We start from the raw sequence: 19057 nt of genomic DNA on the forward strand, positions 1-19057 counted from the left end.
TGTCTTCTAGCCACATATAAGACAAGCTGTGACCATAAGACTCCAAACTACTGCTGCCCTTCAAAACTCTCTGACCCAGAGACTCCTGCCTTGCTGTTGAGCGACACTGCCTAGACAAGTAAGTCTCCTTTCTCATTTGCTCTCCCCTAGAATTCCCTTGCCTTCTTCCCTGCTCAGCTGCCCGCTTCAGTGAGGGACTTCCCCCTCTTATGCAGTCAGTATGGAGGCTGCCCAGTGACTATTGTTGTGCAATAGCGCCATCTCGTGGTTTTGTCTTTCTCTTTTTTTTAAATGTTTTTTATTGAGGTTTAGTTGATGTACACTATGTAAGTAAGTTTCGTGTCTTGTCTTTTTCTTGATCATCCCCCAAATCCTAGAACTCACCACAGAATTGAAACAACATAGATCTTCTTGCCTCTTCAGTTCTTTAATACTATTTATTGAATGCTGGTTACATCATTACTAAAGAAATTGCATCATTATGCCACCCACGAATACTGGCTTCCAGTGACATCCTCAACGGTTATTACAATGACTGCAAATACAAGACTTACACGGAATATGCAGGAAAATATGAATTATAATGTTTTCTGGTCATGTTACATTTACCATTTGGAATGTGATATAGCATAATCATTGAATCACAGATGTTACAACCATGATTTCTCTTGAACTGCCGTCTTAGTCCGTTCAGGCTGCTAAAACAATATGCCATAGACTGGGTAGCTTATAAACAACAGAAATTTCTTACAGTTACGGATGCTGGGACATTCGCGATCAAGTCACCAGCACAGTTGAATTCTGGGGGGGGCCCTCTTCCTGGTTCATAGACAGGACCATTTTGCTGTGTCCTCACATGGTGGAAGGGGGCTAAGGAGCTCTGTGGGATCTTTTTATAAGAACGCTAAGCCATGAGAGCTCCTCCCGAAGGCCCTGCCTCCCAATACCATAAAATCAGGATTAGGATTTCAACATAGGAATTTTGAGGGGGACACAAGCATTGAGACCATAGCAACTGCTATAATCACCGCATTCCTAGACAGTGCTGTCTTTCGATGCTGGTCACCCCTCTCCCTTCCGTCCACCGACAGCAGTGGGGAGCTAAGCAATGGGTCCATGGGAAGAGTGAGAAGAGCAGTTCAATTCACCCAAGAAATGCCCATCCCCTGCAAGGTCCCCTGCACACCCTAGGCACATGCCCTGGGGTGGGACCTTGTTTTCTTATGTCTAATGATGGTGCTGGGCACACATTTAAGTGCATGGCTAGAGAGCGACACAGACCATTTCACAATGGCCAGAAGTTGGTCGAGTAGCCAAACATGCCTGCAGGGGAAACTGGGAGATTTAGCAGTTTCTGTGGAAGCAGGAGAGAATAGAGACTAGGAGACACATAACAGCCAGTACCATGACCACTGCAAGATAGACTGGAAATATGAATATCATAACTTTCCTATGTGCTGTAGTGAAAGACAGCACTAGAGAAAAATGCTGGGAAAGGCCAGAACAGCCCACACGGCACATCAGTACATATTAGGAAAGAACAGCCCCTAAACAGATACAATCTCATGGGTACGTGACACATGGCGAATGGAACAAGGGCAGGATTTCAACTCCCCATGTGCCCCTTACACCAGTTCCCCTTGTCAGGGCACGGTTATCACAACCACACAGGGTAGACCTGGAAATGGCTCTGGAATCAGCCAAGCAGTAATGTTGTCCCTCATTCCTCCCCACACCACCTCTTGTGAACTATTTGGTGCTTTTTCAACACATTTATCCATACCTATACAATGTTAAAAAACAAACAAACAAACAAACAAACAAACAAACAAACATGCAGAGGGCCTGAGCTCTGTCTCTTCTACACACAGAAAGGCTGTAACTCTCCGAGCCACAATTAGGTAAGTATTCCCAAGGAGAAGTTCTGAGTGAATGTGAGATTCGTTTACGTACCTCCTCTCTCTCAAACATCATCACGTTGCATTGGTTGGTACTGAATATCTACAAGCAGCTGTTCACTGTTTTTTTCCAAATGTGGTCCACTTTGAGAAATTAATCAATCCAGAAATCCACCTCTTCTCAAGATGTAGAAAACTGAAGAATATGGCCCCACCCTTACAGTAAAAAACAGCCCATCTGAAAATTTTCCCTGAACACATCAGAGTGCTCAAGTCTCAGTGTAAACAACTTAACGTAAAATCTGAGGAAAGACAGACACTTTCAAGGAGAGACGATCATTGCTGATAACAACATTTTCCTCTGATTTCTTGGGGGGGGGAGGTGACATCTATTTTTTAAAAGATTTTAAATTCTTTTTTAAAAATATTTAAAACTTGGCAGATAAAAGGTTACATGGTATGAACTATTGACACAATAGGAAGTAGAACTGGGAAACTAACATGAAAAAACATTCAATCTCACAATTTATACTGAAGAAGTGTTTTAAAAACCTGAATTCCCATTTTACACTTACTAAGTTAACATTCTATTTTTTAATTATAATATCCACTGTTGGTTGCAAGCAAATGCAAACTTGCCACATTGCTGGAAGCAGAATAAATTGGTATAAACTTTAATAAACTACATGTAGCGACATGTTTCAGAAACAAAAGTGTTCATACCTCTGGGTTTGTATTCTCATTCCTGACAACTGATCCAAAGGAAATAATTCAAAAGAAGCAAAAAAAGCTATAATCACCAAACTGACTATTGCATTATTAACAGCTAACAATAAGAATTGTCCTAAATGTCCACCAAGTAACTTCAAATAATGAAAATTTACTGCCTACTGTGTGTCAGACACTGTGATGGATGCTTTGGATTAAAAGACTATTTAAGACAAATGTACTGCCCTAAAATTAATTTACCATTTGGTGAGAGGAAGAGTTAATTAGGATACATCTAAGGACATGTGACTATAAATAGCAAGTCATGAAAATCACATGGAACAGGGGAGAGAGAATTTGCCTAGGATAATAGTCATTAAAAATATTTTCTTTGCAGCAACACTGATGTTCCTGGAGAATGTCATTCTAAGTGAAGTAAGCCAGAAAGAGAAAGAAAATACCGTATGAGATCGCTCATATGTGGAATCCAAAAAAAAACAGAACATATATACAAAACAGAAGCAGACTCATAGACATATAATACAAACTTGTGGTTGCCAAGGGGGCGGGGGGTGGGAAGGGACAGACTGAGATTTTATTTAAAATGTAGAATAGATAAACAAGATTATACTGTATAGCATGGGGAAATATATACAAGATCTTGTGGTAGCTCACAGTGAAAAAAAAAATGTTACGATGAATATGTGTATGTTCATGAATAACTGAAAAATTGTGCTCAACACTGGTATTTGACACAACATTGTAAAACGACTATAACTCAATAAAAAAGTTAAAAAATATTTTGTTATGATTAAGATTATATAAATCATATATGCATATGGGACAAGGACTAAGAGTGGACATATAAAAATGAAAGTATGATCTCTTGGGATAGTGGAATTGTAGGTATATTTTGCCTTTATAATTTGTGCAATACTGTGAACATTTTTCTCATTGGTATACGAAAAAATTTATACTATGTGAACATTCTCTGAAGGATAAGCCACATGTCATAAACCAATAAACCTAAAAGGAAAATACTCATTTAATGACATACATCAATGGCAAATATTTTCCTTTAAAAAACGTATTAACATAAACTTTAGGGAGTCCAGATGGCCATTTTCTTCTTTGCGTATTTGCCTGGTGGTCATGACTGCTTCTATGTGCATTAGATCCTAATCTTATACTTATTAGTATGCATGGCAATCTCCAATAAACACCTCCACCCCGGGCTGGTCTCTGGTGATTCTCCCAATGTAAACAAAGGGTGCCCTCGCCCACAGTGGTACCATTGGCGTATCTGTTCACTGGCTATGGATTGGCTGTGTCCTGGAAGGTTGTTTCCTACTTGATCAGAAGCTATAAATCAGCTCTGGCCTGAGCAAACCAGTGAGTGTCTCTGCCATCAATGGGCCACAACTACACCTTCTTCAACAAGGTCTGAACCCCAGCCTTGGGGCGAGGCCTCCCTTCCAGGTTTGTCCTTCCATGGGTATACTCCAGAAGCACTAGAGTACCATACAGAGTTCTCTCACCTCTTATAGGCTACTCTTTCATCATAGCTTAATAATTCTTTATATTAAACTTCCCCTTTCAAATCACTGTTGGTGTCTGTCTCCTGATTGGCCCCAGGCTGACAGGCACTTCCGCGTGTCCAGTTGCCTAAATACTGATCTGGTATTCCACAGGACTCCATCCCGGGTCCTTACATTTTGCTGCACTCTCTGGGGACGGTACTGTCCAATAGACCTTTCTGCAATAATGAAAATGTTCTAAGCCTATGTTATCTAATATGGTAGCCAACTGCCACATAGAGTTATTGCGTGCTTGAAATCTAGCTAAGGACCTAAATTTTTAATTTAACTTTAATACCCACATGTGGCTAGCAGCTACTATATTGGACAGTGCAGCTCTAGGGGATTTCATTCATTTCTTCCCATGGATTTAAATGCCTCCTGCTCATTTGATCACTCCCACATGTACAGCTCCAGATATCACTAACCCAGAGCTCCAACCCATGTATAACACCACCTACTTGAAATTTCTAATTACAGATCTCACAAACGTCACAAATGTTAATCCAAAACAGAGTTCTAGATTTTTCCATCCCCAAACCTATTCCCATTCCAGTCTTATTCATTCCAGTAAGTGGCACCACTGTCTAACCCAGCTGCTCAAGCCAGAAACCAGAACCTGTCCCTGGTTCCTCCCTGTCCACTATCCTTGTGTACAACCCATTAGCAGCTCACTGATTTTATTTCCAAAATATATCTTATATCCACCTTCTCTTCATTTCCATTACCACCTCCCTCTCCAGGCCACCATCGTCTCCAACTTTCCAACTACATTCACTTTTGTCCCCTTACAACCTATTTTCTATCAACAGCCAGAGAATTTATCATCATCTTAAAATATGAATCAAACATGTCATTCCTCCACTGAATACCCTTCAGTGACTTCTTTTCAATTAGGATGGAATTGAATGATCTAACTCATCTATCTCTACAATCCTCAGTGGTGCCACACCTACCCTGATCATTACGCTAAAACCATCTGGTCTCTTGAACACACCAAACTCTTCACACATTAGGGAATCTGCACAACTGTTTCATCTGCCTGCTGTTCTGGATACAAGAGACTTTTGCTCATCCTTAGCTCTCATGTTTCCTCCTAGGATAGGTCTTTCCTGAGCATCTATATAAAGGGCCCCCTCTTTCTGTACCTTGTTCATTCCCTCCATAGCACTTAGCAAACTTTAATAATTTTATTCCTGATTTTTTTTTTTCGGCTGGTCTCTTTCACTAGAATAATGTTCCAGGAAGGCAGGAAGCAGGTCTGATTCACCATTCCTCTGCAGCCCCTGGCATAGTGCTTTTCATACTGGCAGGTGCTCAGTAATATTTGCTCAATAAACAACTTCCCCCAGACACATGTTCACATTGCTCATTTCCATTTCCTGGATCTGTGTAGTACAAAGCAAAATTTTTACTGCTTATTAGGCCCCGCTAGCTGGACTATGCTAGGCCAGTTTCTCCTCACTACCTGGCCTTAGGCTTCAGCAGTCAGGGACTCTAGAGTTATTGGTACATTTGTCATTTTCAGGAAGCAGAAGTTTGGTCTGAGAAGGCTTCTGGCTTCTCTTCCTTGCTCCTTCATCAACAATTATATTCACTGGCTGGGAGCTCGTAGATGGGATGCCTAAATAGCCAACGGGGCCAACTGCTCTAAAGCTGGGGCGTCTGGAATGGAGGTCTCATCTGTTTGGGCCCGTGTTCTTCTCCTCTGAATACGGCCTTTGGTTCTCTGACCCTTTAAGATGGTTCACACCATTCATTAATATCCTGCATTTCTTCACGGTTAATATTTTAACAGCCTGTATTCCCCTTTTATAATATTGTTTTATTTTATAGACTCCTGATTTCAAGTATAGTTAATTCTGGAATCCTTCACTTTCCCTTTGCTTGCTGGGTAGAATCTATGTGTTCCTAGCATTTATTTTATCTTTGATCCTGGATCCAGTGAGGGCATTTGTGACTATGAGGCCAAGATACTGGACAGTATTTCCACTGCTAACTGGTTGAGGACACTCAGCAGAGCATTAACCATCATCAGAGAGTGACCATTCTCCCTCCTGTGGTGATGGCCCCTAACTTACTTCAGGATGTGGGTATTATGGTGATGAGAAGGGGACAGGATAGGAGAGAATTCAGGATAGTGATACAATGAGAGGGGTTGTAGCTATACAAATTTTTATGGAAAAAACATTTCCCACTTGATTCACATTTTCGCAGTCCCAGAGTACTCTCATAACACAAGGGCAATCAGGTCTCCGAAGACTACAGAACCCAGACTACCTCCACTGCTTTCTTTAAGTTATCTTGGTGACCTCAAGGAGGACCATAACTTCTGAGGAAGAGAAGGTCCTGGAGGTTGCAATGTAACTGCAATGTCATTATATCAAATTCGGTTTTCACTGAGGTAGACTTATGAAAAGCAATATAGATAGGTAGATAGATAGATAGGTAGATAGATAGATAGATAGATAGGTATAGATATAGATATAGATATAGATATAGATATATATAAAGAATATATCCAGAAAGACACAACAACAATGTATTATCTCTGAGAAGGGCTGGGAGACAGGAATGACAAGGAAATTTACTTTTCACTGAACACCTTTTTGAACTATTTCAATTTTTTTTATCACGAGCATGTTACATCTAGTCAAAAATAAATGTTTCAAAATTTGAAAAACATTTTTTAAAAATGCAGTGTTGGTCCTCAAAGCACCATTTAGCTGGACTAGCAAGCATGAGACTATTCAAAAAATGTAAGATAGCACATAATTAAGTACCAACTTGGGTGGTACTGACTACAAGTACAAGACAAAGAGGGTTCTGGTCAATGAAGAAGTGGGTCTTAGATAAGGAAGGGAAACTTTCAGCTCAGGGAAACTTGAACAAATAAAAATAGGCAGAAACAGAAACGAATACAGGTAAAGAACAGTAGATTCTGGAGTCATATAGGCCTGGGTCCAATCTCAGTTCTAAACTTTACCACTGAACAAACTTCAATGAGTTTTATAACCTCAGATTTCTCATTTATAAAATGGGGATAAGAGCACCTACCTCACAGGATTAAGAAAAGTTAAAGAATGTACGTAAAGTGGTTACCACACTATGTGACGCATGGTAGGTACTCAACTAAATGTCACCTAGCGTGAATATGGTTGAACGGCAGACCAGTCTTACGAGAGAACAGGGTATCCGTGCAGGAGAAGGGGCAAGATAATACTGGATGCCATAGTTATAACAAAACTGTGGGCAGTCATTTCATTTTGTTGGGGTTCCTACAACATAAGAATTATAAGTAAGTATCACCATCATGCATCCTGTAATGTTCAAGAAGGTGAGAGGTCTGACAGTTACAGGGTTTCTCTCTAGCATGGCGCCTCTGGTGCTTAATCAAGACAGAATTCTGACTGAAGGCCTTCTCACAGTCATTACATTTATAGGGTCTTTCCCCGGTATGGATTCTCTGATGACGAATAAGGTGTGCCTTGCAAATGAAGCTTTTCCCACAGTCCATACATTCATGAGGCTTCTCCCCAGTGTGGACCCTTTGGTGCTGAGCAAGATCCGAGTTCCACATGAAGCCCTTCCCACAGTCTTTACATTCATAAGGCTTCTCCCCAGTGTGGATTCTCTGATGTCGAAGAAGGGCTGGGTTCCGAGTAAAACTTTTCCCACATTCCTTACACATGTATGGTTTCTCCCCCGTGTGGATTCGCTGATGTTGTGTAAGGCTTGTGTTCTGACTAAAGCCCTTCCCGCATTCTTTACATTCAAAGGGTTTCTCTCCAGTATGGATTCTCTGGTGCCGAATCAGGTTTGACTTCCAAACAAAGGCTTTAGCACATTCTTGGCACACGTAGGGTTTCACCCCAGTATGAACCCTCTGATGTGCAATACAATGTGATCTAAAACTGAAAGTCTTCCCGCATTCCTTACACCCATAGACTTTCTCCCCGTTATGAATTCTCTGATGTTGATCAAAGTCTTCATTTTGATCAAAACACTTGCCACATTCCTCACATATATAGAACACCTGGTCACTTAGAATCTTCTGACGTACAAGAAGGTGGGTATGAACATCAGCATGCCCTGAACACTCCTTTACTGAGATCATCTCATCTCTGACAATCACTTGTATAATGTCACTTGTAGTGTTCTCCACATTTCCCCTGTTGGGGTAGTCAGGCCATCTCCCTAACCTGCTTTTCTCCTCTTCACAGGTTTTTCCAAGCCAGAATTCCTGGGAGTCATACCACTGGGGTCCACTTGATAGCACCATGTGGTCCTGCGCCTCCTCAAAAATGTTCTTCAGAATAAAATCTTTTTTCTTACTCTTCAACACACCCTCTGAAAGAAGAAACCACAGCTGCAAATGTCATCATTACCCATGACAGAGTGACTAAGGTCACCAAGTGGTATCAGTATGTCCATGTCTCTCCAAGTGCCACCCTTGTGTCTAAGTGGCCCTGATCTAGCTGAAAATGGCAAAACAGAGCTAACACACAAAAGGCAACCAAAATCAAAAGGCAGAAACTAGACAGGCAGACAGACAGTCCCTGAGGGCTGAGGGCTCTGACTCCCAGCACCAGACCAAGCATGGGGCAGGAGGGTGGGAGGTTGAGGGGGATGCTCTTAGAAAACAGTTTATAAATGACTCTAAGGGAGACAAGTTGGAGTTCCTTCTAGGTAGTTAGGTTTATAACATGAGAAGAACTGCCCAGGATTCAGAGCAAAGGACCTGTCCAGAAATAAAGAACACTTTGTGGTATGCCTGGGGAGCCTGAGCTTGTCATACACAATGGGGAGCAGAAAGAAGACTCTTCCTCATACTTTTCAATACTGAAAGAAGGAAATAAAGTCTTCTCATTGAATCCAAACACCAGGTCCACCATGAAACGTGCTTCCCCAAATTACTTAAGGCTGAGTCGGGCAAATATACATTTATGTATAATGTCCCATTAGACTGCGATCACTTCTGGGAGAAGAGCCATATATTACTTGATTTTTGATCCCTAGTAATGAACACAATGAAGAAAATGCAGCATTTACTTTTGAAGTGCTGGTTGACCATAGCAGCCAGATAGGTAGGTCCTCTGTTCACTTTAAGCCTAGGATGCAAGAACTCCCCCAATTCTTAACTGATCGTGTCCAAATAAAAGCTGAAAGTTTAGCGTTTTCTCTTGATTGATTGATTTGGGAGTTTTTAGGGCCTTTTATTGAGAACGTAAGTGGTAAATGGAATGTTAGTATTTTACAAAAGACAGAGGGAACTATGTGACTTGGAGAAAGTGCGCTTTTCCCTCTCACTTACCAGTACAAATTAAGCTTGGACCCTCTCCTTGCAGTTTCCGTTTCAATGGCTCTTCCACCTCCTCAAGATGGGAGACCCCAGCAGGCTTTAGAAACGGATATCCTGCCAGGGTCAAGATATAAACAAGTCTGGCTGAGTTGGGAAGAATGGGGCCCATTAAGAAAGGAACAGAGATGGAAGTGGTACAGGAGAATGACAGTTGGTGGAAAGACAGGTAACAAAATGACCTGAAACTTGAGGCTAATAATATAAAACATAGGAAGTAGAGGTATAGGGAGGTTGTGATTCCATCAGTTCACCAAAATACAAAAGCTTAGCGCTCATTTTAAAATGTTAAGAAGAAATAGGAAAGACTAAGTAAGGTCTCTTCTGCACCTGCCACTAGGAGCTGAAGGCTGGTTCACATAGAAAAGTACCAGGATGGGATAGAATTGCAAAGCGTTGTCCCTGAGACTATGTCGGGAAACCACAGTCTCCTAGTTTCCTTCCTATCAATCTACCGCCTTCTCTTTCCACAAAGGATCAATGGGTCTCTCTACGGCATCCATAAGGAATGGCCTCACAGTTTTATTTAGCCATTTCCCGAAGTCACTTCTTACTCTAATGATAAGCACCTCTATTCACAAAGGTCCACTCTAATAAATTCCTCAGTCTTAACTAAGATCTGTCTCTTTGTAAGTGCCATCCAAAGCTGCCTAAGAAACAGATCAATTCTACATTTTCCAGATGATGACCATTTACGTTGCAGAGGCAAAGGGCTGTGTGTCTCATGAATATTCTTAGACAAAAGTGGACTTTGAGTACAGACATGAGCTCCAAGGAGGTCTGCTGCAGGTCAGGGAGTCAGGGTTTTGCTCAAGGAATAACTTAGCTGTTAGCCTTCTGCCTAAAGCAAAGATAGGAAACTCCCTTGAGCAGTGGGGAAAGGAAGCATTGAGATCCTGAGAGAACGTGGAGGACACTGTAGTTGCCTCCCTACATGGCCTCCAACTTTTGCCCCATCAGGGAGTAGCCAGGCCCTCTGGGTGGGAGTGATCCCACCGCCAGCTCCTAGTACAGACCTTCACTGACCTAAGTCAGGCAGATTATCCCATCTCACTCACTACATGAGAGATCCGTTCAGGAAGTAGCAATCCAGGCCAAGTCAACCAGTGCACAGTTTTTCCGTGGCTACGGTGATTGATTTAGAGCTGGCATAAAACTTAAGATGGTGCATCAGAGCAACACTGGGACTTTGATTCAAAATGGTTAAAGCCTGAGGAGGCCTGCCCTGTTTCCCCCTAGGTATGAAGGAGCACAGTCCTGGTTACAACTATTAATCATCTTACAACCATGAGAGGAGCCAGACTGTAGACAAAACCAACACACAAGGAGTCAGAGAAGAGCAGAGATTGAAATTCTGATCAAACTGTACCCGCAGCCCATTCTAGCTAAGGACTTACCAGTTACGCAGAACAACAAAGCCTTCTATATTATTTAGGCCAGTTTGAATTGGGTTGTTACTTGCCATCAACGGTATCCTAACATGGAAAGACTGCCAGACACAGCAAGGAATTGTGAGAATGGGGAAGTTCAAGTTACACTGGTGCCCATGGAAGAGCCCCTGTGGGAAGAAGCTGAAATGGGGCCAGGGAGGCAGTAAGAGGACACAGTTCTCAGTAGGAAATTAGGAGCAGGGAAGCCCTGTGTTGGGCCTAAACACTAGGGCTTTCCCATCAGAAATCCCTGAGGAATGGAAACTATTTGGCTCAGGGTTATTTAGACTTCTTGATTTCTAATGATAAAAATGGCCATGATACCCTAAAGGGCAGTCAGAATCTTCTGCCGGAAGATTATAAGCAAACCAGGAAATTAGAAAGGCCACCTCAGGTCAGAAGGTAAACAGGAAAGTCAGGGAGTAAAGATAAACGGTGGCCACAAAAAGAACAGTGGAGACGGGGAAGAGGCAGAACAGGTGTATAAAGATGGCACACGGAGGAGCCAGGATGAATAAAACAAGGACTCAAGAAGATGGAAAACCATGGGAACACAGAGGACAGAAAGGAATCCCACTGGTGTCCATAGCACTAGTTACCTAAACACATAGCTAAAATCACAATTTAAAGATCAAGACAAGGGAACTGGTTGGATGACTGGCACGTGTGTCCTCACTCACCTGAGGAGATGCCCCTCGGGCCCTCTCCATCCAGAGCTCCCTGCGGAGCCGAGCTCCAGGGTGCTTCCCCTTGCTCCAGCTGGAAAATCAGAGCCGGTTTGGGAAATGGAAACGCTGCTTGAGGGGAAGGAAATGGGACAGGCAGGTGAGTGCGTGAGAGAGCAATCCCATGGCTCCTCCCAGGCCTGTGTTTTCAGGGGCAGGAGGGGAAAGAAGGAAAATTACTAGGGAGAACAAGAAAAGGAAGACCAGGGAAAGGGTCAGGAGACCCAGGGGAGAGGGGCCAGGAGGCTGACAAAGGTCAGAAAGCTGAGTAAGAGGTGCTCAATAACTGGGTGATGATTAAAATAGATGATTTTACTCAATGAGGACTGAGCTTTCCTGTGCTCTCAAGTTCAGACACCTGCATGAGGATGCATGGTATTGGGCTGGGTCTCCCAAACTGAGGTGACAGGGAACTGAGGGCTCGGGGGGTGGGTGGGGGGCAACAGGACTCTTCTCTCTTCCTACTGTACCCACAGCACATGTATTAGGAGATCAGAAGTCCTCCCCTGGGGACAAGGAAGTCCCACATGAGGCCCAAATTGATACCAGGACTTCCTACTTTCAACCAACCACTAAGGTCGGGTCATTAAGAATCCAAGAGCCTGAAGTTGCCACTTAGCTGAGAGTTATCAAAAGCTCCTGAGTCTTTGAGGAAGAAGGAGACAAGAAATTCTGAAGGGCAGAGGCAGAGTCCAAAGGGAAAGACCCTTACCCAGGGAAGCCACAGCCCCATAATTCTCCAGCATCACATCCCTGTACAGGGCCCTCTGAGCAGGGGCCAGGCCAGTCCATTCGTTTTCAGAGAAGTAGATGGCCACGTCCTCGAAGGTCACTGACTCCTGAAACAACATGTGTTTAAATGCCCTGGGACAATCCCAGGACCCAGGCCTGGAATAAGGGGCAGACCAGGCACCAAGAAATACTGGAGTCGGTGCCCATCGAGTTTCTGGATTCTGAATGTCTAAGGGAACTCTCAGCAGATATTCACCCCTACTTACAAAGATATAAGGGATCAGCCATCAATCTTCTCATGTCTCTTCATTTTTACTTCAGCAAACATCCCCTCATCTTTTGCATAAGTCTCTGCAAGTTTTCCCTCTCCATCCCTACATGTGCTCTAGCTGCCATCCTTTCTCCAGTGTGTCTCCCTCAGAGGTCACCAATCCTTGACAAGAGCAACTACCACCAACTGTGCCAAGCACTTTACGTACATTACTCTGTGTGTGCGTCACAGCATCTGAGGAGGGTATGAGATCCATTTTATAGAAGAGGAAACCAAGGCTCAGAGATTAACCTCTCCCCAAGTCGCAGAACTGAGAGAGAATTCAGGCCTGTTTGACTCTCTGGCTCTTACCTACCTACTGTCCTCCCTTACCTACCTTCTATCCTCCCTCCTACCTCCCCGGCTTTCCCTGGGGCGGACACTTGTGCTTCTCTCCCTCTGAGTCACTGCCACCAGCAGAAACAGTGGTTCAGGGCACCTCAGAACATTCAGACTGTTCTAGAGGCTGTTCTCAATAGGGCAGAATCCTGACTCTACTCCCTGGGCTTGCCCACCTCAACACACCCTCTGTAACACCCCACCCTACTCTTTCTTCCCCACATTCTAACCTCAATGACCCTTTCTCTGTATCTCCGAGAGCCCCAGCTCCTGCACCTTTCTTTCCTTTTTCTCTTTCTCGCTTAAGAAATACAAACAGGGCCAACTTAGGGCCATCAGGACTGCTTCTAATTCTCAGAAACTGCCTCATTCCGGATCTCAATCTCCATACTATGGAGGGGCCCATTCCAGTTCATTTCATATCAGTCCTTGTCCTACAAAGTCCCCACAACTGATCCAGCACTCCAAGGCTCAAAGGCTTTGGCTGGTTCACCTTTGCCTATCTAAAAAAGCCTAAATCCTCTGCACTGCTGACAATTCCAGTCACCATTCAGCGACCCAGCTTACTTCAGGATTATCTCCTGCAAGACCACCTCACGCCCTGTCCCGTCACCACCCCATCATGAACCAAAACCCTTTCCTTGCCGAGATTTGTGCCCTTGCACCTGCAGTTCCCCCTGCCTGAAGATCCAGCTCCTTCCTCCTGCACTTGCAAACTCGTATTTATCTCAAGACCCAGCTCAAACAAAACCTGCTCTGTAAAACCAATCATGGAAATTCTGGCCACTCATCGCCGGGCACAGCGCTCTGTGAACACCTCTGCCCCAGCACTGGCCCATGCCAGTATGCTTCCCTGGCCGCCGCCAGTCTTGGGGACGTCGAATTCACTCTGCCCCTGCCTGTTCCTCCGGGCCCTCCACTCTGGGTCTGTACCCCGAGGTCGCGGCACTACCCCCTCTCTGCCCCTCATCTGGGCCTAGATCCCGGGGCGGAGCCGAGCCAGCTCCTCGGCGCCGGCCCCGCACTCACCGGGCGCGCCCGGGCCGGCGCGGCCTGTCCTGGCAGCAGCTCGAGCGCAGGGCCGAAACGGGCTCCGCTCGCCAGGGCCGCGGCCGCCCTCCGGGGAAGCGAGCACTGGCCAGGCCCGACTGGGGGCTGCCCCGGGTCGGGGAGGGATGTTTCGGGCCCGGGCGGGCCTGACATAGCGGCTCCGCGCCCTGGAAACTCCAGAGCAAGACCCAGGGTCCGCGCCCTCGCCAACCCGCAAGCCTCACGCCCAGCTTCCCACGTTCTGCGTGAACCAGATCTCCGCACGGGAGAGGTGGAGGCTGCGGCACTCCTGCCATTCCGGCTTCTCTAGCACGGTGGAGGGCTCCGAGTCTCTGTGGTCCTCCCTTCTTGCCCAGCAAAGGAGGGAGGGGAGAGTGGTCCAGCTCTCCGACTGCAGCTCCGGGCGCTGCAGGGATTGGGGAGAGTAGGGGTGCTGGGAAGGAGGCTTCCTCTTGGAATCCTTCCCTGGCCCCTTTCTCCCCACTGATCACCCTTCTTCTCCACCTCATCAGAATCTGGGAGGCAATGAGAAAATATCTCATGATAACCTCCCACAGGGATAGGGACAGAAGCAGGAGATGGCCTCAAAAGTTCACAAATCTCCTCTCATCCTCTCATGTTCTGGAAGGATGACAAGGTGATCTGCCAAGACTCAGAATGGCTATAGTTCAAGGCTTTGCCTGCAGGGCTTTTAGAGATATGTACAGAATTGCCAGGGCACTATGGTAGAACAATTCCCCCACAACTTTACCTCCCAACTTCTCACACATAAAGAATTCTCGAGAGCGTAAGTCACCACTTAGATCATCAGATACTCTAATTAAGTGTACTGATAGAGGCTTAGGCCAAATACATTCCATTTGTCTTAGGCAACACTGGACAAGAGTGACCATGACTGACTCACAGTACAACTAGGCTCACTGGAGGAAAGACTACAGTCAGGCTTCCCATCCAGAGCCAAGCCAGCTAACTAAGTTATTAATCCAGGTGAGGAAAGAGATAATGGCAATGGCACATACCCCACCTACACTGGCCAGCAAGAAATCCAGGGCAATACAACTGTAGGTTCTTTACAAATACCTTTTATTGTATTGAGGAATCTTCCCTCTATGTCTAGTCTTCTGAGAGACTTTATCATGAAAAGGTGTTCAATTTTGTCAAATGTGTTTTCTATATCAACTGAGATGATCATGTAGGGCTTTTTCCCCCTCACCCTATTAGTGTGATGTATTGATTTTCTCACGTTCACTCACCCTTGAATTTCTGATATAAACCCCACCTGGTTATAGTGAATCATCCTTTCAATAGGTTGTTAAATTTGACTTGCTAATATTTCATTTAAGTCTTCTGCATCTATATTCATAAGGGATACTGGTCTGAAATTTTCTTTCATGTGATGTCTTCATCTGGCTTTGGTTTCATGGTACTACTGGCCCCACAGAATGAGTTATGAATGTTTCCCTCTTTAATTTTTTGGAAAAAGCTTGAGGATTGGTTTTAATTCTTTAAATGTGTTTGGTAGAATTCACAGTAAAGCTATCTGGCTTAGGATTTTTCCTTGTTGGGAGTTTTAATTAGTGACTTAATTTCTTGTTATCATCCTATTGAGATTTTCTACTTAGGAATTTGTCCATTTCTTCTATGTTATCTAATTTGTAAGTGTACAGTTATTCAGTGTTCTCTTATAATCCTTCCTGTCTCTGTAAGTTTGGTAGTAATGTCCCCATTTTCATTTCTGACTTTAGTTATTTGCATCTTCTCTTTTTCTTAGTCAGTCTAGCTAAAGGTTTGTCAATTCTGTTGAACTCTTCAAATAATCAATTTTTGGTTTCACTGATTTTTCTCTATTGTTTTCTATCCTCTGTTTCATTTATCACTGCTCTAATCTTTACTATTTCCTTCCTTCTGCTAGCTTTGGGTTTAACTTGTTTTTCTTTTCTAGTTTCTTATGGTGTAAGGTTAGGTTGATTCAAGAGTTTCCTTTTTAATGTAAGCATTTGCAACTATAATTTTCCCTCTGAGTGATTCCACTATATGCCATTAAGTTTTGGAATGGTGGTTTTTTTCACTCATCTCAAGGTATTTTCTAATTTCTCATGTGAATACTTCTTTCAAGAAGAAAGCATGAGGAAGCTTATACATGGATTCCTTCAGACTCCACACGTCTTTTTCCCTTATGATTCAGATACGTATCCTTAGTACACCACTCTAATAAATCTTAATCATGAGTAAAACTATATGCCAAGTCCTGTGAGTTCTTCTAGGGAATCTCTGAACGGGAAGGTGGTCTTGAAGATCCCTGACACAAGTTGATCCGGGAACTAGAAGGCATAAAACATGTAAAGCATTTAGCATAATTCTTGGCTCATGGTAAATTCTCAAAATAAGAATGGAAAATTCTTAAATGAGACTATTTTCTGATCTAAAGGCAGGGTAAAATAGTATCTCCCCCGCACCTCCATTTCAAGGTACTGCTGTTGACTTCTGGGGGTGAGACAGTGAGCAGGAAGTGGCTAGCATTGGAGGAGTCATCAATATCATCCAGAATTGGTACAAAGGGCAAACAAGCCTCAAGGGATAGCCAGTGCATCCGGACTAGAGAATCCCAGAGGAGAACCCTGATACAGCAACCACAGCAGGTTAACGAAACCCTTTGGTCGGTGCACAGTTGCTCAAAATTCTGTGCCGTATATGGGAATAAGAAGACATAAGATCAGTCAAGACCAGAAACCCACCTTAGCCCTGTCTATAGAACTCAACCATCCTCCTGCCCACCATGGAATGTGCAAATGAGGTGAGCAACAAAGGAGCACAAAAAATGTTGAAGTATAACAGAACGATGCTCCAGCCGGGCTTACTGAGACAAGAACTTGGGCATAAGTGGTGGCTTCGTTCAGTGCGCGCGTTGGAAACAAACGGCGGTGTAGGGAAGGAGGCAGCCTCTCTGCAGCTCCTCCCTCTACCCCCACTCCCTTACTGAGTGCTCTGCAGACGAAATGACACACAGTGCGTCGAGGAAAAGCTCCCCGTACCCACAGACAGAGGGCGCCGCCACACGAACAACTACCTACGATGCCTAGCCTACCCAAAAGAGCCATCGCGGAGGCCGCAGGGGCGGAAGCGCATTACGACTTTTCCGGACCTCGGGCCCGCGGCCGCTCTAGCAGGCCCGGAGGTCGCCTCTGCGTGTCGTTGGTCCTCCAGGACCGCCCGACCCACCATGGTGACTCCGCCCCTGCCCTCCCGCGTAGCTGCGGTGCTCGTTCTGCATAGCTAGGCTGGGAGGGCAGCTGCATGGGTCGATTCCCCCTGGGCCGGCCAGTCTCCACCTGCTGATACATCCGGCCACCCATTAGCGACCCCACTGCGCCGTACCCAGACGCAAGGGTGGCTGGACCTGCTGGCGGCGTGAGAAGGGTTCAGTGCAGCGTGATGGGTCAAAGCCGGAATCCTCATTGAGCCTACCGAACCCGCATCCTACTGGAGACTCTCACCCTTCCTCTGAGCTCTCCAACCACGCTGGCCCTAGAGTAGGTGTGCACCCCGTACCTTGGGGTGACCCTGTCACAAGCCTTAGCCACCCTCCCACATCTACCTCTGGCACCATGCACGATGACACACAACAGACATTGACCTGGCCTTGTTATCCTCCAGGCCTCCACTTACTACCTGATCAGTGGGGCCTCCCCATCCTCTTTCCCGCTCTGCTCTACTTTGCAGCACTTAACACAACTGTGATTATATACTTCTTTGGGCAATGGTTTAGTACCTTTTCCCCTTCCTTAGGCCTCCAAGAGGGCAGGGACAGGGTCTATCCAATTTAAGGTTGTAGCAAAATTTCTGGCAATTAAGTGTACAGTAAATATTTGTTGAATGGATAGATGGGGCTGTTCCAAGAAAAGATGGAATGAGTGAATGAGTGGGTATGAGTGAATGAATAAATGAATGAAGGTGAGAATGAACGTAAGATGGTGCTGCCATCCATTAAAAACTGAGGGACAAAGTTCAGCTCATTGGAGGTGGCCCACGACAGTTTCTGACCATATTCTAAGGCTGAGGAGAGTTGATGGAGCTGAGTCCTTGCTGAGCAATGAGAGAGGACTTTGTAGAGGCAGAGTGTGGATGTTTTCAGCTCCCTCCTGGGAGGAGCTGCATAGGGCAAAAGGACCTCACTCAAGAAAGCAATGAAAAGTCTTACAGTTGTCTGAGGAGACAAAGTCCCTGTTTACTGGTTATTTAGGAAGTTAAAGAGTAACTTGAGGGTCATTAGAATTTGTTGAATTGAGTCTGCAGTTATGGGCCAGGCTGCTTGACTAAAGCCTTAGTAGAGTCAATATAACAGCTTTCCTCTTCTTGGGCCTGCTGGCAGGGACCTGGCCTGATATTTCACAGAAGGCCCCCAGTAAACAGTCAGCTCACCTCATCCAAGCCAGGGAAACTATCAGAAAAAGTCCCCACTACACTCTGAACCTAGATCTTTATGGTGAAATCAAGTAATTGGTTTGAAGTCCCTGTTATCTCTGACATTTCCTAATTCCAAGATTCCCAATCTGTACTTCTTGCTAGAGGAGTGTGCCAGCCGACTGGCAAGAGGCTCAGGGCCTGAAATCTGAACCTGTGCTTGAAGAGGCCTCCAACTGGGAGGTGCTGTGGGTCTTTTAAAAAAGAGGAGAGGATGGGTGTGAAACTTAGTAAGTACCTGGTGCATTTTGGCTAACTGAGCTAGCAAATTAATGAATACATGAATTCAGGAGTAAATAAAGGAGAGAACAATCAATAAGTCACAGGAGTAAGAGTGGGGTCAAAGACTTGGCAGAGAAGATATTGGAGATGGTTCTGAAAAAGTCAGAACAAAGCCTGAAGCTAGTGAGTAGGCTGTAACCATAGCTCAAGTCTTCCTTCTGGCCTTCTTCCTGATCCCACCTCCTC

General features: G+C 44.8%; 1 protein-coding gene across 1 annotated transcript; it reads right to left on the reverse strand.

The window, feature by feature from the left end:
- Nucleotides 1-418: 418 nt before the first annotated feature.
- ZNF662 (zinc finger protein 662) lies at nucleotides 419-14085 on the reverse strand. The gene is made up of 5 exons (XM_031470089.2): nucleotides 12696-14085; nucleotides 12410-12536; nucleotides 11653-11769; nucleotides 9498-9599; nucleotides 419-8533 (listed from the first exon to the last, which is right to left on the reverse strand). The coding sequence occupies exons 2-5, from the start codon at nucleotides 12441-12443 to the stop codon at nucleotides 7476-7478; spliced, it is 1311 nt and encodes a 436-aa protein (XP_031325949.2). The 5' UTR covers nucleotides 12444-12536; nucleotides 12696-14085; the 3' UTR covers nucleotides 419-7475.
- Between the last annotated feature and the right edge of the window lie 4972 nt (nucleotides 14086-19057).

The sequence above is a fragment of the Camelus dromedarius genome, chromosome 17 (assembly GCF_036321535.1).
Source record: "Camelus dromedarius isolate mCamDro1 chromosome 17, mCamDro1.pat, whole genome shotgun sequence".
In the NCBI taxonomy this organism is placed as follows: domain Eukaryota; kingdom Metazoa; phylum Chordata; class Mammalia; order Artiodactyla; family Camelidae; genus Camelus; species Camelus dromedarius.